This window comes from Vombatus ursinus, unplaced genomic scaffold (assembly GCF_900497805.2).
Source record: "Vombatus ursinus unplaced genomic scaffold, bare-nosed wombat genome assembly UNPS02014932.1, whole genome shotgun sequence".
NCBI classification, from domain to species: Eukaryota; Metazoa; Chordata; class Mammalia; order Diprotodontia; family Vombatidae; genus Vombatus; species Vombatus ursinus.
In genome coordinates, this window is record NW_020954710.1 from 9,979,238 (window position 1) to 10,005,060 (window position 25,823).

Genomic DNA, 25,823 nt, shown 5'->3' on the forward strand with positions numbered 1-25,823 from the left:
GACTCAGTCCAATTCAGTGGGAACCTAGATTTTAAGCAGCTAGCTCAAGGCTGGACATATAGTGGGCATTTGATGAATATTTACTGGTTTACTGATTTGATTTATTAGATAACCTCATTCTTTTGCTTTTAATTTCCAAACTGATCCAAGTACTAATTGGGTTTTAATTCCTCTAACAATCTTTTAATTCCCTCCAACCCATCTCTCAATGGTTCAGAAAACATCCCTTGCCACGAGGGAATGTCTGTTATTAGAGGTATGGAAAGCAGAAGTCCCCGGGGAAATTGTAGGAATGGGGACTATTTTGTATAGGGGAGAGCAGACTGAGGGAATGATATAATTGCCTGAGTTTATATGCTGAGATAGTTACCCAACCAGCTGCCTCATCCATTGCCAACGAAAATGAGGGGGAAGCTTCTTTTCTCTTGTTTTCCTATATTCTCTCCTTTTCTAATCAAATTGATTCTCATAGCTTCCATTATCTATGCATTATCTATTCCATTTCTATGCAGATGATTCTAAAACTGATCATCATTTCTCTAGCCCTCATTTCTTTTCTCAATTCCAGGCCTCTTCAACTATCTGCTGGACATCTCCAACTGAATGTCCCAAAGGAATCTAAAACTCAATCTATCCGAAATGGTACTTACTGTATTTGCCCTCCAAACCCAGACCTTTTCCAAACTCCCTCATTTTTGCCAATGGTACCAATATCCTTCCAGTCATCCATGCTCACAATCTCGGAATCCCACTCCCACCCTCGCCTTGATTCTTTCCTTTCCCTTAGCTCCCGTGTCCAATCAGCTGCCAAGTTTTATGGGTCCTTCCCTTGCAATGTCACTCACTTTCATTCCTTTGTCTCCATTCCCATGACCAACCACCCTACTTAAAGCTCTTGTCACTTCTTGCCTGGGCCGTAGTAGTAGCTTCCTAACTGGCCTCCTGCCTCCAGGCTCTATCCCCTCCATTCTATTCCCAATGCAGCTAGAAAACTGACAGTCCTAAAACATATATCTGAATATCACTCCTCGTTAATCTTTGGTGATTCTAAGAAACAAGACCAAATTGTCTCCTGGCCATCCACAACTTGTGTACTACCTCCTTTTCCAGTCTTATATCATATTATACCCTTTCACTCACTTTTTATTCCAGTCGAACTGTCCTCCTAGTTATTCTATACACAAAACAATCCATTTCCTAACTCCATGCTCTTGCCCAGGCTGTACCCCATGCTTGGAATTTTCTTTCTCCTCACTTCCCTCTTGAGGAATCCCTAGCTTCCTTCATAGCACAGCTCGGGTGTTAGCTCTACATAAGGCCTTCAATCCATTTTCCAAAGGTACTGATATTACTAAAGCAAAGGTCTTATCCTGTCATTCCCCTACTCAATAAACTCCAGGGACTCCCTATTATCTCTGGGTTCAACTACAAACTCTTCTGTTTGGAACTTCAATTTATTTATGACCTGGCTCCAACCACTTTTCCCATTTTATTACATAATATTCATGCACTCTACACAGGCTTTGCAGGACAGCTAAGGTGGCACCATAGTGCATAGAGTGCCTAGCCTGAAGTCATGAAGACTCATCTTCCCAAGTTCAAATCCAGCCTCAGACACTTACTAGCTATGTGACCTTGGGCAAGTCACTTTACCCTGTTTGCCTCAGTTTCCTCATCTGTAAAATGGGCTGGAGAAGGAAATTACATTATCTTTGCCAAGAAAACCCCAAATGGAGTCACAATGAGTCAGACACAACTGAACAAGAAGACACAGGTATTGCTGTTCCATGCATTCGACTCTCCATCTCCTATCTGTATACTATTGCCCAGGCTATGCCCAGAATGTTCTCCTTCCTCACTTCTTCCTCTTAAAGATCCCCAGTTTCTGTCAAAATTCTATACAAAAATCGCCTTCTTCAATACAAATCTCTTCCCGACTCCCCCTCCTTCAGCCGCGACTGCCTCCTATATGTTTACATATAAATGTGATGCCTTCCCCCAATAAAATACAAGCTCCTTCAGGACAGTGATTCTTTCCACTTCTGTCTTTGTATCCCCAGCACCTAGGACAGTCCCTGGAACACAGTAGGTGCTTCCTACTATGGGTAACTAAGTGTTGCAGTGGACAGAGTGCCAGGCCTGAAGTTCAGGAAGACCTAGCTCATATCCAGCCTCAGACACTTACTAGCTGTGTGACTGTGGGCAAGTCATTTAACCTCTGCCTCAGTTTCCTCATTGGTAAAATGGGAATCATACTAGCACCTCCCTCCCAGGGTTGTTGTAAGGATCAAATGAAATAATATTTGTAAAGTGCTTAGCATGGTACCTGGCACATAGTAGATGCTATATAAATGTTAGCTATTATTGTTATTACTAAATGCATTTAGATGGACTGATTGGCCAATCCTGATCCTGATCCCCTCTGTTGTTATCATCACTCACTCCCTCTTACTATTGTTTTGTGTAGACTTTTTATTCACCAAATCAGTTTGCATTGTTCTCCATCCCAGTAGGAGGTGTAAGCTCCATGAGGACAAAGACTATTTGGGCTTTTGCCTTTTCAGCTTTAGTGCCTCTCACCGTGCTTGGAAATATTAGGCATTTAATAAATGTTTGTTTAATTGAACTGAATCTCTTTAATAACTTTGTAATTTGTTGTTTTTGCTGCTTATCTTCAGGTTTATTTTCTGCCCAGAATGCGTTAAGGAGGCCGCCTGGACAAGGAAACTTAATTGCTTTGCTAACTACCTACCTCACCCCTGATAGTGACTATAACCCATATAAATTAAAAGGAATTGGAGATGGCTGCCCTAGGATGAGTCTGAGTGATTAGCAACACCCGAGCCCAAGGACCTTCCCATAAGCAGCTGTACTCTACAGTTACAGCCCATCAGTGCAATGGACCCGAGTACATCTTACCAACAATATTGGGGAATTGAAAGATGTGAAGCCAATCAATATTTGACAATTCAGCCAAGTGAAGGCCAGTGATATTCTTTACCCTATGCAAACAAGCCTATCTGGTCATTTACAGAGTGAAGATGGGGAGAGAAGGAGGGTGAAGAATGAATAAAAATCCATCCCTAGTTTTGAGCTGGGATCCTAAATTCTGCCCCTCACGTCAAGGTTAGGTGGACTGGGTGACATCTAACTCATCACATCTGTTACCTACCCAGGTCCAAATGGAGAAAGGCCCTCAGCGAATTTTGACAGTGGCGTTAGAGGGCTTACATAGTAATTGAATATGCTGAAATTTCCATACATATCCTTGTGGGCTAATCTACAATAATGTTAAGGGACTGTTATGATAATAATTAAATACAAGTTCTGCATGCCAAATTGATACTCTGCAGCTCTAACTCCACCAGGGAGTTTCTATCTTAATAAGGCTCAAATCAAGTTTAAAATAGGAAATCACAAAATATTTTCCATATTGTAATCTGCCTCAGATACTGGTAAAAACATGTTTCTCTTGCAAATGCCTGAGTAGACCCTCCATTCATCAGATTTACTCAGAATGCTGCAGGTATATCGCTTAGGGGGCTGTCCTACCTTTAGAAGAGCCCCACCCTCCACTGCCATTATCCCATCGAGCATCCTCCCCTATAGAATAATACTGTTGTTGTTGTCCATTTGTATTCAATCATGTCTGACTTTTCATGACCCCATTTAGGATTTTCTTGGCAAAGATACTGGAGTGATTTGCCACTTCCCTCTCCAGTTCATTTTACAGGTGAGGAAACTGAGGCAAACAGGGTGAAATGACTTGTCCAGGGTCACACAGCTAGTAAGTGTCTGAGGCCAGATTTGAGCTCGCAAAGATGAATCTTCTTGACTCCAGACCTGGAGCTCTATCTATATATCTATCTCTCTCTCTCTCTATCTATATATATATATACATATACTATATGTATGTATGTATATGCACATATGTGTATATGTATATTTGTACATACACACATTTATACATATATACCTATGTGTATATGTGTGTCTATAGTATGACTATATATACATATTTTATTATATATAATGTATGTGTATATATACATACTATGTGTGTATATGAGTATATACATATACATATATATATATATAATAGACAGCATTTATATAGCGCTTTAAGGGCTACAAAATTCTTATTATATCATTTTACCTCATTTTCTTATATTATCTTCATCTTAAATATTATCTCTTTTGATCCTCACAACAGCCCTGAAAGGGAGATGCAATTATTATCTCATTTTTTTATATCTGAGGAAACTAAGAGAGACTGGCCCAGAGTCACACAGCTCACAAGTATCTGAGGCTACATTTGAACTCAGATCTTCCTGGCTCCACATCTAGTGCTCTGTCCACTGGGCCACCTGGCTGCCTAAGCTGGTTGTGATCTCGCTTCTCTAAGAGCAATCCGAGGCTCGGCTTTCATAACAGGAGGATGTAGAGGGAAGCTCAGAACAACTGTTTGCTGTCAGGGACAACAACCATTCCTCCCCACAAATTGTCCCTTTCTCAGTGGCCCTTTTAGAGGCAGAATTCTGGGCTGATTGTAAAATGATATGAACCAGTTTAACATTCCCAATTTCCTTTTCTCTCTGGCCATGGTTGGTCTCGTGTAGGCACCAGCAAGCTAGAATGGAGCCAAAGAATCATGATTGGGAAAGTGAGGGTCCTGGAGACCATAATACTCAGGGATCAATGAAAACAACCGGGGAGATTTAGCCTGAAGAAAAGGTGATTTAGTGGGGGGATGTGATAGTTTTCTTTAATCATTCAAATGCAGTCACGTGGAAAAGGGATGCCATTCATCCTACTTGAACCTTTAAGAAGCTGCTGCAGGGAGGCATTTGGGCTGGATTTGGGCTGATTTGGACCAGTTTGGGCTGAAAGAAGAGAAAACTTTTTTAACAATTAGAGCCATTCCAATGCAGAAGGCCTGCCTTAGGAAGTAGTGGGCATTCATTCAACTGCTACTATTACTACTACTACTACTACTACTACTACTACTCCTCCTCCTACTCCTACTACTACTACTACTACTACTACTACTACTATTACTGACCCCAGCAGCACAGTGTGGTGAACACTGGGCTTAAAGTCAGGCAGGCATTTATTTGTAGGACCCTTTCCCACCCATTATGTCCAATGAGAGGCGGCTTAGTATAGTACTTCTAGTTAGAGTCAAGAAGACCTAAAATCCTGCCTCAGACACTGTGTCATTTACTCTCTGAGTTTCAGTTTCCTCATTTGTACAATGAGTTGGATTCTCTTCGAGCTCTAAAATTATGGTCCTACTATCCTATGATTAAAACCCCTAGGCCACTGGAGACTCAATAGCATCGTTCATCTGGTTTTATAAGCCTTCTAGGAATTTAGGTGTTTGACCTCATCACCCAATCAAGGCGGAACAAACACCTCAGAAACAAGAGAGAACTCCATTAACTGAGCCAACTATCCATCAACTCAGTGCAGTGTCAGCAGAGAAGTATGCTATTGCTATTTGAACATCCTGCTTACTGTTACTTATTAGTTAAAATTTTAATTATATGAATTGAGTGGGGACCTGTCACCAGGGATACTAACTAATTAGAAATTAAGGAATGGACTATAGATCTGAGATCCTGCATTGATTCCACCAAAAAAAATTTTTTTGAGGTAACAGGAAATTAACTTTTAACTTGTTAGTTTACAACAAGAACTCTGCAGAACTTGGATAATTAAAGATTCAGGAAGGAGACGCTCAGGTTAGTGAAGTGAAACTAAGCCACTGCCACGTGAGGTTTCAAAGTTGTGCTGTAGGATGCCCAGGAAGAAAGGAAATACAAAGTCTCAGAGATCAGGATTTCAGAAGCCTCCGAGCTTGATCTAGACCCAAACATGAGTCCACCGGACAAGTGATCATCCAGGTTTTGTTTCAAGATCTCTATCGAAGGAGAGCTCGCTACTTCCCAAAGTAGCCCATTCCACAATTGTGTAGCTCTAAATCTCATAGCTTCTCTTACATCCTAAATTTGTGAGTCAATAAACTTTTATTAAGAACCTCTTATGTTCCAGCACTGTGCTAAGCACTGGGGATCTAAAGAAGGCAAAAGACAGTTGCTGCCCTCAAACTCACAAACTAAACCGAACTAAATCACTAACTAAATCTAAAATTTGTCTCCAAAACCCTAAAGACAAAAGGTAGGACTTGATTGGGGCAGCTAGGTGGCAGAGTGGATAGAGCACCAGCCCTGGATTCAGGAGGACCCGAGCTCAAATCCGGCCTCAGACACATAACACTTACTAGCTGTGTGACCCTGGGCAAGTCACTTAACCCTATTGCCTAGCTAAAAAAAAAAAAAAAGGTAGGACTTGATTAAGTGGAAAGGGCACTGAGTCTAAAGATAGAGGGCTTGAGTTCAAATCCCACTATTAATCTTTACTCCCTTGCAGAAATCACATAACCTCCTTGTTCTTTGGTTCCATTAGACTTCGAGATCTTCGACAGCAGGTTGCTTTATTTTGTTTTGTTTTGTTTTGATTTTGCCTTTTTTAGCATCCCCACTGCTTTTACCACAGTGCCTGGCACAGAGAATGTGTTTAATAAATGCTTGTTGATCTGTGACTTGACTATAAAATTAAGCATTTGGATGAGATGGCATTTGAGGTCCCTGAAACTCCAAAGCTCTGATCTTAGGACCCCAAATACATTCATAGAATAAGGATATGTTGCCATATAATATTTTAAAATATCAATATGATTGGTCTAAATTCATACCTATCACTGATTCCAAGAATAGTGACAACACAGGAATTCTTTCGTTCACCTCTCTTCCTAAACCGGGCTGATTCAGAATTCCATTTGCCAACTTATTTTCTTCTTGTCAATTAATTGCTGTTTTCAAAACTTGAGTTGGGCACTATAAATGTTCTTGGCCGGCTACTTTGTAAGTATTTTTCCATCAGCTACAAGTATGATACCTATTTTTCTTCCGGAGGCGAACACAGTTGAAATGATCTGGCTGTGCCACAAGGCAGACAGCCATTTCATGCCCTGTTAATTCCTAATGTGGTAACTACAATATCATTCCTACTTTAAAAAGAGGGTTAAAAAAATCTGTTGCTTAAGTGCCCAAATAAAGAACATGACTTCTAATTAAGCAAAGTCCAAAAACCTTTTGCATTGTAGCCACCGTAATGGAGGGCACCGAAAACGAAGGCTGTGAATCACAATTTTTTAAGCTATTAATTCTTTCTAGGTCACATGTAGAGGTCACTAAGACGCCAATGAACTTTCTCATCTTAGCTGAATATCCAGCTACAACTGAGATTTGTGCTCTGTCAGTCACCTCCATCTGATGCTTCACCAAGGCATGGAGGTGACCCTAGCTCCTTGGCATGGCAGCATTATGTAACGATGAGTGCTGGTCTAGAATTCAAGAAGACCTGGGTTCCAATCTCACCTCTACTGCTTAGTAGCCTTGTGACTATGGGCCAAATCACTTAACTCCTCTGAAACTCAGTTTATTCATCTTGAAAAAAGAATAATAATAACAGCACCCAGTATATGGTTAGTTAGTTCAATAGCCAACATTGATTAGCTTCCCACTATGTGCAAACTATTGTGCTAGACACAGGGGGAGGGGGGAAGAGAAAAGAAGGGATGCAACGTCCTTTGTTAACCTCAAAATGCTCCATAAAATGGTAGCTATTATTATTGTTATCATTTTTATTATGCTCAAAGGACATGCTGGTGAAGTCCAAGTACTGGCAGCAAGCTGGAAATGCTTCAAGTATAGCCCCAGTGACAGATTGCATGTCTGTGGTCCAAGGACCAGCCAAACCAAGTTTAGAGAGATTCATCCCCAGATTGGCTTCAAGGCGATAAATTTTTTGGCCAGAGAAACTCTCGATGATTGTTTACCAAGTCAGACAGGCGTTTCAATCTGTGCTGGTGGAAGAAGTATCTCCACAGGAGACATCAGAGATTCTTGAAGTACAACTAGGACCCCATTAGCACAAATAATGAATCCTATGAACTGGTCCCATTATTCGAATTTGTACTGCATATTTCCATCGCTCTGGAACCAAGGACCATATTTTACATCATGTAACTTTGAATAGTACAAATTCAAATACATGCAACCATCTCACAGGGGTCATTATTCTCCCCAATGGGGATGTAGCTATATTAAAGTAAGATAGCCTAGGCTCAGGGATCTCTTTCACCCCATGGTCAGAACAAGGCTGGGGTCAAGGGAGGGGGTGGAATGTGTGTGTGTGTGTCTATATTAGAAGAACAATAAGATATGAATCCAAAAGAATGTTTCAGCCAACATGAGAGAGTTTGCCAATAATAATTGAACTCAGGTAGATGAAAAATCCATTGCCTTTGCCTCTAAACAAGTGTGGAAACATCCTTGGGAAGAACCCAGAGTTATGCTCAAAAGGCAAATATCCTATCTGGATACAGATGCAAGCAATGAATTACAATAGCCACAGAACTGAAAGAGACCTCATTGGTCACTGACATCAATCCACATCTGAAAAAGAATGCCCACTATGGCATCCCTAACAAGAGGGCATCCAAGCCTCCAGAAAACTTACTGCTGACAGAATGGAAGCCCAGCTCCCTTTCTTCCTTGGGCGCAGATCCTTGAGGGCACTGCTTCATTTCTGGCTTCATAGCCTCAGTGCCTAGCACATAGTAGGCATTCAATAAATGCTCACTGACTGACTGACTGATTGCCTCCAGTGGCAGCCCATTCCACTTTTTTAGCAATCCTAATTGTTTGGATACTCTTCCTTGATGCAGGATCTCATTTCTCCTTTTTGCAATTTCCATCATTTGCTCTTAGCCCTGTCCTCTGGGGCCAAAGGGAACAAGTTTGTCATGAGTCCTCCCTTTGCTCATCTACCACTTGTTCCTGTTTCTACACACACACACACACACACACACACACACCCTGAAATTACTCCACATTTACTTACCTAAGTTCATGCATTGCCCACCATAGTACACAAGCACCATGAAGGCAAGGGCTGTTTTCATTTTTGTCTCTGAAGCTCCAACTTCAAGCATAGTGTCTGGCACACAGTAGTTGCATAATAAATGCTTCTTGAATTGAAATCCAATCCCTTTGCTGCCTTTCAGCCCTTCAAATAAGTGAATGTTTCCCCTGAGACTTCTCCAGGCTAAACATGCCCAATTCCTTCAACTTCTAGTCACGTGACCTGAACTTAAGACCCTTACTTTTTCTCCTGTAGATATTATCCAGATCCTCAATGTCTTTCATAAAAATATATCACTCACAGAAAAGCAGGATGGACCTACCATACTGAATTTGTTGTTTATTAAAAAAAAAAAAAAAAACAACTTGCAGGGACAGCTAGGTGGTGCAGTGAATAGAGCACCAGCCCTGGAGTCAGGAAGAACTGAGTTCAAATTCTACCTCAGACACTTGACACTTAACTAGCTGTGTGACTCTGGGCAAGTCACTTAACCCCATTGCCTAGCCCCCCCCCAAAAAAAACAAGAACAAAAACAAAAACAAAACCTTGCCCATAATATATTTTTGATTCATACAAAACTGACTTTTTTTTAGTCCTGTGAACATGGAAATGATGTTTGTTGGTGCTTATCAAGTACTTAATAATGAAGAAAATATTTTCAAATAAGATATGTTAACCCATTAGCAGGCATTTATTAAGCACCTACTATGTGCCAGGTACCCTGACAGAGGGTGGGAATAGAAGCAGAAAAGAAAATGAAGCAGACCCTGCCTTCAGGGGATTATACTATATCAGAACTGATTACTATAACCCCAGATGTGGCCTGACAAGAGCAGAGTACAGAGCGACTATTAGCTTCTTATTCCTAAATGCTGGGTTTAATGCAGCTCAAGGTCACATCTCCATTGGAGCTTAAGTCAAACTGGCTACTTTGAAACAGACCTTAGCACTGCCCATCTTCCAAGAGGAATAATGGTTCTGTTCTGAGTTTGGGGCTTTCGCTGCAGGGCATGTATATCCAGAGCCAGCAACCAGGCTCTGGTGGCACAGCGGGCATGGTGAGAAGGCAAGATGGAACTCCGTCACTTTCAGGGAAGAAGCAAGAGCACCAGACACACAACAGCCCTCTAGGCTCCCCCAGCCGCCATTGCGACAGATGATTCCTGTGTGAAGTTAAAAGGAGGCCCTTCTGAACTCAGCTCGGGGAGAAACAATTCTCGCCGACTTCACCCAGCTCATTAGACCATATGGCCCCAGCGATATCAGGGGAAGTGGAGATGCTTTATCGTCTGCTGCCTGTTCTCAGGAAAACTTCCAAAACTTCCCCCACAAGCGCCAGTCATCAGCCTGGCTGAGCTGAATAGATCCAGGCGGGAGGAAAATTCCTGAGTCATGCTGAGGTTTCATCTTTAAAAACTTTGACACGGAAACTATCCCCTCTGAACCTAATCTGCCAGTTTTTCTTCTCCTCTGGACCTCTTGGTCCAAAGAGCCACAGGTAACTGTAGATTCTCTGCAGCTCGGTTCTCTTCAGCATAAAGAAAGGCCAAGTAAATGGTGAGCTGACATTACACTGGCTTCAGAATAAAAGAAGGCCTGCCCCGACACCAACCCCACGAACTAGTAGAAAAAAATTAGTGCCCTTTGGAAATACTCTGGGTGTTCAGATATCTAGAATTCACGCAGAAGAAAGTACTTCCCTGAGTGGTCCAGGACCTGCTCTTGACCTGGGGAAAACCACTAAATTCAGCAAAAAGCCATAGAATTCAACGCCTTTAACAGCTAAGAAAGGTAGAGCCCGTGGCAGAGGTAATCACCTGGCCAGTATTTTTACCTGTCTGTCTTCCTCGTTGATGAAGAGTAAGTTGTAGTTGCTTTGGGTTTTTTTGTGTTTTCTTTTTTTTAATATGTTTTCACCATCTGTGGCAGGGAACATAGTTTACACGGAGGATGCGTATGGTGAAATGCATCCAGAAGCCCTCGTGCTCACGTACAGCCCACTGGTATTTTCCCATTTCCATTTCCAACGTGGTTTTTGGATGGAAGACTCCAGCAGATGTTTCCCCACTGTCACAGAGTACGCATGCCAAATAAAAGATTCACGGTGGGAGAGAAAGCTTCCACCGTTCAGAGAGGAGCTCATACATTATATGGGAGACATTCCATTGAGCTGAGGTGTCTTACAGAGGAGGAGAGAGGGATTTCTGCCCTGGAAACTCATCCCTCTGGCATTTGCTTGATTTTTTTTCCTTAATAGTATTTTATTTTTTTCCAATTACATGTAAAGATAGTTTTCAACATTCATTTTTGTAAAATTTTGAGTTCCAAATTTTTCTCCCTCTCTAAGACAGCAAGCAATCCAATATAGTTTATACATGTAGTTGATTATACTTCTTTTCTTTGTATTTTTTATTTTATTTATTTATTTATTTTTAGTTTACAACATTAACTTTTATGAGATTTTGAATTTTAAATTTTCTCTCCCTCCTTTTCCTCACCCCTCCCCAGGACGGCATGCAATCTGATATCTACTATACTTGTAAAATGATTTGATTATATTTCTTAACAAAGAGGCAGCAGGGGGGCAGCTAGGTGGTGCAGAGGACAGAGCACTGGGCCCGAAGTCAAGAGGACCTGAGTTCAAATCCTGCCTCAGACCAAACACTTGACACTTACTAGCTGTGTGACCCTGGGCAAGTCACTTAATCCCAATTGTCTTCAAAAAAAAAAAAAGAGGCAGCATGTCAAAACATGGATTCAAATCCCATCTTTGGCTACTCCTTCAAAGCCTAGCCCTCTTGCAAGAAATATTCCTTGATGACAGAAGCCTGAACTGATTTTCCTTTCAACTCTTAGCCCACTATTTCTCATTTAACATCTCACATTCATTATTTTGTATTGTTAATCATCTTTTTGTGTTACCTGACTCCAATTAGACTTTAGGCTTCAGGAGGGGGTGAGATTTTATCTCACCCTTAGTGTTCTGCCCTAGGTAAAGTGCTTGTTCAATAAATGCAAATCTAGGGGGCAGCTAGGTGGCGCGGTGGATAGAGCTCTGGCCCTGAAGTCAGGAGGACCTGAGTTCAAATGCGGTCTCAGAGCAAACACTTGACACGTACTAGCTGTGTGACCTTGGGAAAGTCACTTAACCCCAATTGCCTCATTAAAAATAAATAAATAAATGCAAATCTACAGTTCATCATAAATGCAAATCATACAGCTGAATGAGCAGCAGCTGCTCGCCATTCACCAATAAGTATTTTAGGCACCTACTATTCACCAGGCTATGCCAAGCGCTGGAGATACAAAGTCAGGAATAATGATTGTTTTTAAAAATCCCTGTTCTCAAGGAGCTCACAGCCTAATAAAGGAAACAACATGCAAACAGCTATGTAAATACATGACATATACAAAGTAAATTAGAGATAATCTCAGAGGGAAGGCATCAGTATTGAGTGTTTGGTTGGTGTCCTTAGTTCTCGAAGAGGACCAAAATGATTTCACTATGTTGGAGTCAAGGCACAGTGTGTCCTACTGTGGCTGATCAGACCAGTACGAGCTCGGCAGGCACTACCACAGGTCGGGCACAAAGAGTCTGTGTGAACATTTGGGGTGGATTCTCTAAATTTGCACATCTCATGTTTCTTTTGAGCTACTTCAATTCTGCTTTACTCATACAGCACAGCACCTTCTCTGATGAGGGCAGGGAAAGGCGTGTTGCAAAAAGGTGGTGTTGGTTGGGACTTGAGGGAAGAAGATAGGAGGGAGAGAGGGAGAGGGAGAGAGAGAGAGAGAGAGAGAGAGAGAGAGAGAGAGAGAGAGACTGAGAGAGACTGAGAGGGAGAGAGAGAGTTCTTGGCACGGGTCAATGGGATGAAGAAAAGCCAGTGAAAATATTCTTGGAATTTGGAGATGAAGTAAATGATGTGTCTTGTCCAAGGAACACAATAGGGTGATATCACTATATATTGGAGTAGATAGAGGAGTGAAGGAGCAAGAAGACTGGAAATGTAGGAGGGGTCGGGGTATGAGGAGCTTTAAAAGCCAAACAGAGGATTTGATCAAACATACAGTTTGATACTGGAGACGATAGGAAACCGCTGGAGTTTACTGCCACATAGTCAGTCCTGCACTTTAGGAAGATCAACTTGAAAGCTGAGGAGAAGATAGATTGGAATGGGGACAGAAGGGGCAAAGACACCAAGCTGCAGGCTTTGGCAATAGTCCAGGCTTGAGGTGATGAGGACCTGTATAAGAGCAGTGGCTGTGTCAGAGGAGAGAAGGGAGGATACAGAGATGTTGTGAAGGTAGAAATTACGGGACTTAGAAACAAATTGGATTCGAGGGATGAAAGAAGAAAGAGTTGAGCATGTCACCTAGGTTGGCAGCCTGGATGACTAAGAGGATGGTGCTGGCTCAACAGTAATTAAGAAGTTTACAAGAAGGAGAAGTAAGGGGAAGGGAGAGATAACAAATTCAGTTTTGGACATGCTAGGCTTAGACGACCCTGTATCCAGTTTGAGATGTCTGACTGGCAAGTGGAAATGCAAGATTGGAGGTCAGAAGTTAAACAGATCTGAGAATTATTTTCCTGGAGATGATGCTTGAATCCATGGAAGCTGACGAGATTATAAAACAAAATATATGAGAGGGTCTACAACAGAGCCTTAGGGGACACCCACAGTGAGCAGGCGTGACCTGGCTAAAGATCCAGCAAAGAGAACTAAGAAGGAGTGATCGGACAGACAAGTCAAGGCCACAAAAACCTAGAGGGGAGAAGGGAATCGAAAGTGTCAAAGGCTGCAGAGAGGTCAAGAAGGGTGAAGACCGAGAAAAGGCCATTCAATTAGGCAATTAAGAGATCACTAATAACTTTGAAGAGAGCAGTTTCATAGGATAAAATCCAATGAGTATAAATATAAAATCTTCCATTTAAGTTCAAAAAGGTCAACTTCATAAGTACAAGATGGGGAAGGCATGGTTACACAGCAATTTGTCTGAAAAGGATACAAGAGTTTTGGTGGACTGCTCAATATGAGTTGTTGTTTAGTCATTTTCAACGGTGTCTGACTCTTCATGACCCCATTTGGGGTTTTCTTGGCAAAGATACTGGACAAGTTTGCCATTTCCTTCTCCAGCTCAGTTTACAAATGAGGGTTAAGTGTTTTGCTCAGGGTCACACAGCTAGTAAGTATCTGAGGCCACATTTGAACTCGGGTCTTCCTGACTCCAGGCCCAGTGCTCTGTCCACTGTGCCACCTAACTGCCCCATATGATGTGATATAATGTGACATCCTAAAAAAAGCTAATATTGTTATGGGTGATGTTAAAAAAGACAAAGCTTCCATGCATAAATAAATCTGCCCTAATCAGACCACATCTAGAGAAAATTCAGCCCATTCTTGGCACCTGTTTAAGGACATTAATAAGAGGAACAAATGTTCTGATTCTTCTTTCATAACATGAATGATGTGGAAATATATTTAATATGAGTACACATATAGACTATATCGGATTGCTTGCCATCTTGGGGAGGGGTGAGGGGAAGGAGGGAGGGAGAAAAAATTTGGAACTCAAAATCTGATAAAAGTGAATGTTGAAAATTATCTTTATGAATAATTGGAAAAAATAAAATACTATAAAGTCGGGGAAAAAAAGAGAGAGAGGAAGAATGTCCATGAGAGAGCAACTAGGACAGGGAAGGACCATGAGTCCACTTTCTATGTCCATGGTTTGAAGGAAATGAAGGAGACCTGAGGGGAACATGAGAGCCATCTTCAAATATCTTAAGGACTCTCCGGTGGATTAGTATTTTTGACCCTAGAGGGCAGACCCAGGAGCCATGAATGGAAGTTACAAAGAGGCCGATGTAGGTTTTCTAGGAAAAAAAAAAAGTTTCTGAATAATAGCTGATATTGATATGGCACCAAGGTTTGCAAAGCACTTTACAGATAAGTTCTCACTTCTCACAATCAAAGCTGCCAAAAAGTGGAGTGGGCTTCCTCAGGAAGGAGGGAATCCCCCCTCTTTGCATTCCTTCAAGCAGAGGCTGGATGGCCATGGATCAGGCATGTTGTGGCATGTGATCTCTCTTGGAGATTTCAGTCAGTTATTCAGTCAACAAGCATTTATTAAGCAGTTACTGTGTGCTAGGCACTGGAGATGCCAAGAAAGGCAAAAAATAATCCCTGCCTTTGAGGAGCTCATGATCTATTAAGCGAGACAATGTGTGAATAACCATGTTCATTCAGAATCGACACAGTGTAAATGGAAGGTCATCTCGGAGGAGACAGAAGGCACTAACTTTGGGGAGGGGAGGAAGACACAGGAAAGGCTTCTTGGAGCAGGTGGGCTTTGCCACGGAAGACAGGAGGGAGAGTAGTTCTGGGTATAATGGACAGCCAGTGAAAAGGCATCAAATTGAGAGATGGAGCATCACATGGGGGAGGTAACATGTAGTTCAATGCTGCTGGATTGTAGAGCACCTACAGGGTAGAAATGTGTAAGAAGATTGGAATGGTGGGAAGAGGACAGATGGAGAAGGATTTGAATGATGTAGGATTTTCCATTTGATCCAGAAGATAAGAGGGAGCCACTGGAGTTTATTGTATAGAATGACTTTAGGAAAATCACTTTGGCAGCTGAGTGGAGGGTGGACAGGAGTGCAGAAAGACTTGAGGTAGGGAAATTGACTAGAAGTCTACTGCAATGGTACCCACGTGATGGACAAGGGACTGCATCACAGTGAGGATTGTCTGAATGGAGAAAAAAAAGCAATGTATACTGGGGATGCTGAGAAGGGAGAAAAAAACAGGACTTGGTAACCTATTGGGTACATACGAGGATTCGAGAAGGGTGCCAAGATTGCAACGTAAGGGCTGCAAAGGTAATCTTTTGGGTCTTTGCCAAATGAAAATTCTGTCACTGTGCTTTCCTCCTCTACACAAAGAGGGGGTTGGCATATATAAGGTCTAAGTAGCTCTCAGTAGTTCCTGTAGACCCAGTCAGAGATAAAAGGGACCTTAGACATCCTTGAGCCAAACCCAGATGTTTTACAAAGAAGGAAAATGGAATTCAGAGAAGGAACAATTTATTTAAAGGTACACACCCAGAATCACCGAATCTCACAATAGGAAGGAAATCATAGAGGTTTTGAGAGACACAGGAAGAGAACAAGGGGTCAAGTTATCTCACCTATCTGAACTAAACTGAGCTTCCACTTCCCTACCTGTAAAATGAGAAAAAAACACTGGTAATTGTTGCTTGAGAGAAGTGGCCTGTATATTGCACTTCTCCCACAGGGTTCTTTCCTACCTGAGGGGAGGGACTGTTTCACTTTGTAAAAGTTAATTGGTGTTAACTGACTAAATGAAAATGGAGTATTCCAATAGTATCAATGATACCGAGATTTTAAATGGTGATTGACATTGGGGAGAACACACTAAATGAAGACCCAAGCCAAAAGCATTAGAGAAAATCCCATAAGCCTTTATCTTATCTTCTGGAACCCTGAAGAGAAGATACAGCTCTGGGGACTCAGCCTGCTAGTTTATCTAGGGGTTCGGAAAGTTAGTCTAAAATCCCCCTACACTAGTCTACAGGTGACCTAGATTCCACTTGTAGACCTCCAGTGATAGGCAATGGATGCCCTACCTCCTTGGGAAGTCCATTACATTTGGGGACAGCTCTAATGATAGAAATGGTACTAGAACACAGGTGTGGATCCCTGGTCCTACTACATCACACCATCATTAACATGGGGGGCATTACAATCCTCCCGGAAGGGGAGACCAAATTGCCAGGTAGGGGGTGGAGCTTCTGAACTGAGCCCAAGAGTCATACCAGCAACTTCTGCTCACTCAGCTTCTATTGCTACAATAGAAAGAAAGTTAGATTTGGAATCTGAAGAACTAGGTTTGAATCCAGGCACTGCTATTTACTTGTAAATGTGTGACCTTGGGCAAATCACTTAATTTCTCTGAGCCTCACTTTCCTCCTCTAAGGTCCATTCCAGCTCCAAAAATCTAGGATTCCATGGTCATATCATCTATGATGTGGCTGTCTCCCCTCCTCCCACCCTAGGTCAAAGGAAATACAATCCCCCTAGCACCTTTGTCTCCAACCCCCACGCTCTGGCTGGCCTACTCAGGGGAGCTGGCTTCTCGTCCATATCATCCCCAGCATGCACTTATGTACAACATGGATATCCATGGGAATCATTCCGGATCTCGCACATTTCTCCCTCCCACATGGTCTGCAGGCACCAGACTGCTGGTACTCTGTGTGTCTACACATTAGTCTGTGAGTGTGGGAGCTACAAATAACCCCAAACATAAATACTGCCTAAAAATAACTATAAGTCACTCAGATTCCATTCAGTGACAATTCTAATTTATTACATAGGGGAAGAAAATGAATTCTGGGTCTTTTTCCCCCTTCCCAAGCTTGGAAATACTGCAGAAGAAAAATTCCACTGTGTTATTCCTTACAATCTCCCCAAAACCTGATTTACGTATTACTAAAGGTGAAATATGCCCAATACCTCCGGACCTAGCAAGCCAGGGGCTGCTTGTTGGTTCACTTTATTGTGGATTCCAAAGCCTGAGATTAATCTGGGGAAGGCAAGACTCTATCCCCATGGCACCAGCCACCTTCTTCCTCATGGCCTGAGCCATGCCTGGGCTATTCTCTATTTCATGTGCCCTGGCCTGCCCTGGAGGGATCTGCCCAGGCTGGCATATCTGGATATATCATTCTATTGTTTAACTCTGTCCTCATACATCCCTGGCAGGATCAGCTCAGGCTGACTGAAGAAAGTGGTACCTTTGAAAAGACAGACCCCTGCTCTACTCTACACTTACTGTAATAATGGCGGTCAGTGCCCTTGATTCTATCAGTATTGAGAAGCCTCCTAAGCTTGCTGTACAATCATTGGCCACTGTTCTGGAGGTGGGCTCCGAATCACTGTGTCATGGAGTAATCTGCATTTTAATGTCCCATGCAGTCAATTAAATCATGCTGTGCAAATGCAGAGCAGGAGAGAAAGAAGGGAAACAGGAATTTCTCCTTTTCTTTGTTCATCAGCATAAAGATTGTTATTGGGTGTTTAAAAAAAAAAGCTCATAAAACAAAAATTCCTCCTCTCTAGGGGGTGATCTAATAAGAGTCCTTGGATGCTATTTTTAACAACCATAAAGCCTCATGATGAATGTTAAAGGAGCCATCGTGACAGAGTGCATCGTGGGAAAGCCGCAGCAGATGAGGACAATCCGTTGGACTCAAGTGGGCTTAGAGGCAAAAACTATCAATCCTGCCACCCAGGGATGCCAAGGGAGGGAAAGGATTCTAGCCTACCCTTTTGTCTCTCAAAGGGGTAAGAAACAATTCAAGGCCATTAACTGTAAGCTGTTTGAGGGCAGGTTTCATTTTTGCCTTTGTACAATGCCTGGGCAGCCAACAGATGCTTAATAAATGCTCATTAAATAACCAGTGGATGTTTATCCCAAGATCCTGAATATGCACTTTTCAATGAATGAATGAATGAATACATCCCAAGGGATTAGTCCACATTCCTAACAAGTTTCCATGCTCTGCATTTCGTGTGGTGAGGCCACTATTCACCAAGGTCAATGGAGGAAGATCATATGGGGGCACTCCCCAGACAAGACTAGGCCAGAAGTCAAAAGGGTATTCCTGTTGGCAAGGCCTGTTTTGACTTGTGGTCTGCCTTCCACCATCCAACGAGGAAGAGTAGAAGAGGGAGCACCCTTACTGAAGTCTGTGACAAAGAAAATCTTAAGGTTGGGATGTTGGGGTTAAGTCACCTGCTCACTATAGGAGTTCACTGTTCACAAAGAAAGAGAATCTATAGAAAAAGCTCCAGGTACCAGATATATCATTCCCCACTGAACACTTAGCCATGTTGTATTGGGGAGGGGCATGGAGAGAGCACAGATTCTGACCTATGACCATTAATGTAGGGAGTTTCCTATAAAGAATCTCTCTTTACCAATGTAGATTGGCCACCTCTCTGCAATGTACAGTCTCAGAAAATTGTCTAGGACAACTCTCTAACACTGATATGTTAAATTACTTATTTAATTACACTAATTTAATTACTTAAATTACAGATTTCACTTTGACAGGTCCACAATCTCTGTGTGTCAGAAACAGAACTTGAATCCAGACCTTGCCAACTCCAAAGCCAGCCATGTATACACAATACTACACTGCCTCCTTATCTATAGAGACCTTAAGTGTTCTCAAGACTTTAACCAATCCTATTAAAGACAAGATGTTTGCTTATAAAGTTGGCACAGCAAGTCTATCCTTGGGAGACCTAGCTGTTCAATGTCAGCTCTCTTAGAGAAGGCAGGTTGTTAGCACATCATCTCCTCTATGACATTTTAAAATTGTAAATGTACCCCGAGGCTATTGTGTGATAAATTCAATAAATAATTCTGCCATGACCTTGCAAATCCCCAACCAGACAGCAGCGATTCTCTGGGAACAGAAGTGGTTTCAATAAAATCAATTTTCACCAAAATGTTAATGGAGAATCCAAGGGAAGAAAAAAAAAAGAAACAAAACCTGGGAACATAGCAAACCCAGAATTTTTTCACCAGAGGTGACCCACAAGGAATTCCTTCAAAGAAATCCCTTTGTCAATTTCAGGTGAGGAAATTACATTTCCAGAATAAAGGAAGCCCCTGGGGTCCTTACCTCCACCCCCTGGACCTTCAGTTTCATGTGGTCCTCTCTGGTGGTTTTCCCATCTTTCCTCTTTTTCCAGCAATATCCATCTTTCCTATATTTCACCTTCTTCCTGTTGTAAAGGATCATGGAGCCATTCTGTGGTCTGAAAACAACAAACAGTTAAGTTAGCATAAGATGCTAGCAGGGGAGGGGAGGAAATTTACGAAGAAAGATATCGTAGCCCAGTAAAAGTCTCTACAGAAAAGCAATATTCTATATTTGCTGGGACATAATTTTTCACCTTTTATTGTAGCTCCCTGGATTAACCATGTTTCATAGCTGGCAAAAAAAAATTTGCTTGTGGATTTGGTACCTAATGAATTAAATGTGTCAATGATGGGCTTAAGAAACATCCTCTTAGTAATACCCACCGTCTAATCAAGATATATGAGCTTGGGTCTGAGCTATCGGCTGAAAAGTAAGCAAAACAGAGAAGGAAAGAGAAAGAGGCTAGGGGTATTTTTGGCAGCCGGTAATATCTTATCTCCCGGAGAAGGATTTTCTACACACCTTTTAATCCATCAACCCGTATTAGGAAATAAATAAATTGAACACTGAAGCTAGATGACGGTGTTAAGGGAAGGCCAACAGGAAAGGTAGTCACCTGGCACAAACACCCCCTGATTCATTGTGTGCATTTAGATTACCACTAGATAAGAAATAGCATCTCCCACCCTTCTTACCAGCAACTTAAAGTGCCTGATTCTTTCCCATTTAGGCTTCAACTATCAGAAACCTGGTATATCTGGGGGTAAATATGGCTGTCCAGGACCATCATTAGCATCTGATCCCTACAACCCCTTATTTCAAGAAAATTGTTTTCCTGGTGACCCTGGTCAAGAGCAAGACTTTAGTTCTAGGTTTCTTTTCTTTCTTTCTTTCTTTCTTTCTTTTGCATTTTTTGAACACAAAAATATCCCTAAATTTACTAAAAAGAGACCATGCATCACCCACAGACAGCGCTACTGTAGATGGTTACAAAAATTTACAGTTCAACATTAGTCACAATAATTTGGCTCCAGAACAGCGTGGATGGAGGGAAATAAAATATGGAGCCAGATGAGGGACAAAAGCTGGGATCAACAATTTCTACAGTCAGATTTTAGCAGGTGACAGCTGAGCTGAGGCCTGAGGTTGAATAACCAAAGCAAATAAGTAAAAAAGAATAGGGGTAGGGGAGGGGAATGGAGAGAGGGTCAGAGAGGAAAGAGTGTATGACCTGGGCCACTGATTTCCATATACCTTCCCTGATCTCACTCTGCCTGTGTGTAACTGGATTATAGAATTACAGAATCTCAGAGCTGGAAGGGACCTCAAGTGACTAAGTTATCGCAGGCAGCTAGGTGGTACAGTGGATAGAGGCCTAGATTTGGGAGTCAGGAAGACCTGAATTCAAATCCTGCTTAATAGTTGTGTGACCCTGGGCAAGTGACTTCTCTCAGCCTCAGCTTCCTCATCTGTACAATGAGGATGAAAACCCACCTCCCAGGGCTGTTGTGAGACTCAAATGGCATCATGCATGCAAATTGCTTTAAAAAGTTTAGAGCATTAATAAAAATACTAGCCACGATTAGTCAAACTTGGATCTGACTAAGAATCCCCTCTCCATCATCCCTGACGAGTGGTCTCTGTCTGGCCTTTGCTCGAAGATTATCAATGTAAGTGGAAACCATTGTAGTTCTTGGGGTGGTTCATTTTGCTTTTGGGTAGCTCCAATGGTAATGACGTATTTGTCAATGTTTTCCTGAAGCCTAAATGTGACTTTTTTCAAGGTCTACCCACTGACGTTGATTCTGCCCCCTAGAGCCAAAAGGAATAAGGCTTCAACCACCCAAAGACAGCTATCATGACTCCTATCGCCAACCCTTTTTCTTCAGCCTGTTAAAAATCCTCATTTCTTCCCATGGATACTCAGACAGCATGACCTTGAGGTTCATCACCAACCTGGCTGCCCTCCTCTAGAAACTCCCCAACTCAGTAACATCCTTCCTAAATAGTGCCCCTCAGAATCTCTCTCAAGACTCCAGACATGACCCAACTAGGGCAATGTATATCAGTTTGTATTTGTGTCCTGGTGCCTAGCATACAGTAAGTGCTTAATAAATTATTGCTGGCTGATTGATTGACTGCTTGTCTGAAACATGGCACCTGAAGGTGAATACAATAATTCAGGTCTGAAACAGAGAACGTGCAAATTAACCTTGGGGCTCCTAGCTAACCACATGTGGGTGACTCTACACTTTGGTATGATGTGGCAAACATTTAGATTACCACTAGATAAGAAATAGCATCTCCCACCCTTCTTACCAGCAACTTAAAGTGCCTGATTCTTTCCCATTTAGGCTTCAACTATCAGAAACCTGGTATACCTGGGGGTAAATATGGCTGTCCAGGACCATCATTAGCATCTGATCCCTACAACCCCATATTTCAAGAAAATTGCTTTCCTGGTGACCCTGGTCAAGAGCAAGACTTTAGCTCTAGGTTTCTTTTCTTTCTTTCTTTCTTTTGCATTTTTTAAACACAAAAATATCCCTAATATTTTTGGTCATGTGGTCGTCCTCTGACTTTCTGAATGCAGCACAGGGAGCAGAGTGCTTCATCCATTTCAAAGGAAAGAAATGTTCCACCTTTTTCTTCCTTCAACACTCCAGGTGACATTATGGGGGCGGGGGCGGGGGGAAAGAATAGTTCACCCTATCTCCCATGGTGGCCACCAAGTGGCTGTGAGCACATGACAGCTACAGCTTATCACTTGTCTAGGTGAGCCTGATACTGGGTCCCTGGATGCCTTTTTTTTCTATTTGTGTTTCTTTTCCAGAATAAGTGACAAAACATCATTCTCAAGATGGATATGTCCCGGTTTAAAGATGACCTTGTGAGTTGGAAAGGCACTGAGTCTGTCAGGTGAAACTGATTGGTGGTGAGGGAAATTGAATGACCACTGGAAGGAGAATGGGTTTATGTCCTGGCTTAGATTGGCCAAAGACATGGACCAGGGAAATTGAGGTCACATGGATAAGAAGTGACAGAGCCAGGATTCGGACAATGGTCCTATGAGTCCAAATTCAGTACTCTTTCCATTACATCATGTTGCCTCTTGTTTCTAAGCAACCCTGGAGATGGGGGAGGGAGGCAGCTAACCCTCAGAAGAACTGGGAGCTAGGAAACTCAGTCTCTTTTTCTTTATTTTTTCTTAACCTTCATCTCTTAACGATGGGCTATCCCAGAAGTAAGGAAATAAGCACTTTCTTTTATTAATCTTCCATTTTCAGTAAGGAAAAAAATATGCCAGTAAGATGGCAGCTAATCACAGCTCCCTCCCCCTTCAATGGTGTCAACCAGCAGTGCTATGAAGACTAAACAGTGATTCCATTGGGAATGACAGTCTCTCTACAGTGACTCCCAACACTTCATTGTTCTCTGATCAACCTGCAATTGGCTTGTGTCACTGCAGGATGGCACCTCCTTTTGTGCATTCCCTCCCCTAAGTCGAGTACAGACAAAAACAATCGGGACCCAACCGTGAACACCTGTCACAACTCTGTCGTCTGACATCACTCATCTCTTGCTTCAAGGAAGCTGATATTTTTTAAAGCCATCCTTGTTCTCTGGGGCCTTGGAGGCTTGCAAGCTGGGGATGGGATGCACAGAAAGCCTACCTTTTGCTCTGCTCATACTTTGCTATGGCTCCTGTTCTCCCTACAGAGCACAAGCTGATGTTTATGGAGAAAAAAGGACTTCTCAACCCAGCTCATTCATTGGGAAGTCCAATGCCGATTATCCATCCCATTTAGACATAAAGAAAATAAATAAGTCTGTCCAGAGTAGACTGTCTCTGTACTGCCTACAGGTGTTCCTATAAGGAATCCCCAAAGATATGATGGTCTATAGAGGGCAGAGCTAGATAATGCAGATATCTTGGAGGGGACCAAGTACCAATTATTACGGTACCACTCTGAAAAAAAAACATTCACTAAAGAGAAGGGCCACTTCATTTGTATCCAGGTTCTTATACAATATGATTTATGTTTCCCTTTTCTGAAACCCCATCAATCAATCAGCAAGAATATATTAAGTACCTATTATTACACCTACTATGTACCAGGCATGGTGCTAGATACTAGGGCTACAAATACAAAGAATGAAACAATTTCTACTCTCAAAGAGCTTACATTCTAATTGTATATATATAATATATATATACATATATAGAGAGAGAGAGACAGAGAACATATGTATATACAGAATAAATATAAACAAATACAAATTAGATACAAAGGAGTTAGGGAGGGCACTAGCAGTTAAAACGGTCATCAAATATTTCATTTGGATTAGAAGGTGGCACTTCCTATCTAAATTCCTACCATCTATCCACACATATTCTATAACTATAATGCATATATCTATATTTTATCTTGAGAGAGAGAGAGAGAGAGAGAGAGGGAGATCTCCTTTTTTGATACAGAAGTTCCTTGAGGACAGGGACTGTTCAGCATCTGTCTTTGTATCATACAGTGCTTAATAAAGTGCCTGACACATAGTAGGTATAAATGTTATAGTGGTTAACTGATTAAACTCTAGTACTATAATGGATATCTATAATCATCTAGGTGGCACAGTAGAACGCAGGGCCTAGAGTCAGGAAAACCTAAGTTTAAATCTGGCCTCAGACACTTACTAGCTGTGTGACCCTGGGCAAGTCACTTTACCCTGCTTGCTTTAGTTTCTTCCTCTGTAAAATGAGCACTGGAGAAGGAAATAGTAAACCACTCTAGTATATTTGCAAAGAAAACCCCCAAATGGGCTCACAACTTGCTAACAACAACAAAATCTCACCAAAGCAGGTGCTCCTGCCAGAGATCCCATTGTGACTCACCCATGTCCTCCCAGAAATAAACCATAGGCAGTGCCTCCACCATGCTCATATTCTCTTGTTATCACACAGAAAACAATAGAATGGTGCTGATCTATCCATCCCTCTAACCATATGCCTGGCCCATTTTTTTCCTGGTCATCCATTTCTTTGATAACCTCCTTTACACTACTTATGAGAATTCCTTGTTGGTCACTGGAAAGCTCTTCATTGGTGTTGCTGGCTGCTCATATCCACCATGTACCTCTCCATTATCCTTTAAGAGATCCCCAACTTCAGGTCTTTGGATATGATGGTGTTTGATGACCATCCGTCGTATGACATCACAGAAGAACAATGTTTCAGGGAGAAGCCTCCAAAATAAATAAATCATTGAAAGGATAGCCTTTCTGACAAGCCTCTTGATATCATTAAGTGACATGATCTCACCTTAGATATAAAGTGAAATGCTGAAGTACTGCTGGAATTATAAACTGTACGACTATGATTAGAAAATACTTTCGCTTGGGTCACCTATTCCATGCCATTCCAAGAATGACCCTGTCACCCAATACTTTGGCAGCACACAACCCCAGGGGGAATTTAGGAGCGAAGCTTAAGCAGCTGTAATAAAGGCAATCATCATTTTAAGTGGCTTTAAATGGCAGTAATGAGCGATCTAATAATATTTAATCTGACTCTCTGATTTTATTAGAACTTCTCTTGCTCTCAGTATGTCAGAGGAAGGTCCTTCCCACAGTTTGGTGGTGCAGGATAAAGCAAAAGAAACTCATCTGCCTTGTAGGACAATCAAATCACCACCAAGAGGCAAAGGGAGAGAGAATGGCTTGCACTACCAATAATATCTTTCCAAAGTTGAAACAAAGCTAGGGTTACAAAGAGGGGGAGAATAGATGGGGAGTTGCTGCCTTCAGAGAAATAAAAGGATGACCCCAGAGGGATGGTTGTGTATAGGCATTTAATGTTTCATCACTGCCTGAAAGGCAATGGATTCATCTTTGTAAAATGAGAAAATAAAAGGAAGTCAGAAGTTACAGAGGACAAGTCTAGTCTAAAAGCACTTATTAAGCACCTACTATGTGCCAAGCAAAGGGAGAAGAACAGGTAGTCAGATATTCTGCCTTCCTGAGACTGCTGGGCCATCTTTGCCTAAAGCACAAATGAAAAAGGGATATTCTTCCTTGACCATCCCAAACAGGTC

General features: G+C 42.0%; 1 protein-coding gene across 1 annotated transcript in view; it reads right to left on the reverse strand.

The window, feature by feature from the left end:
• CAMTA1 (calmodulin binding transcription activator 1) overlaps positions 1–25,823 on the reverse strand; it is a 1,293,563-nt gene that overhangs the window by 705,892 nt on the left and 561,848 nt on the right. Inside the window, exon 7 of the mRNA XM_027843932.1 lies at positions 19,714–19,849. Within this exon, the coding sequence (XP_027699733.1) occupies positions 19,714–19,849 (136 nt within the window). The remainder of the gene's footprint in view (positions 1–19,713; positions 19,850–25,823) is intronic.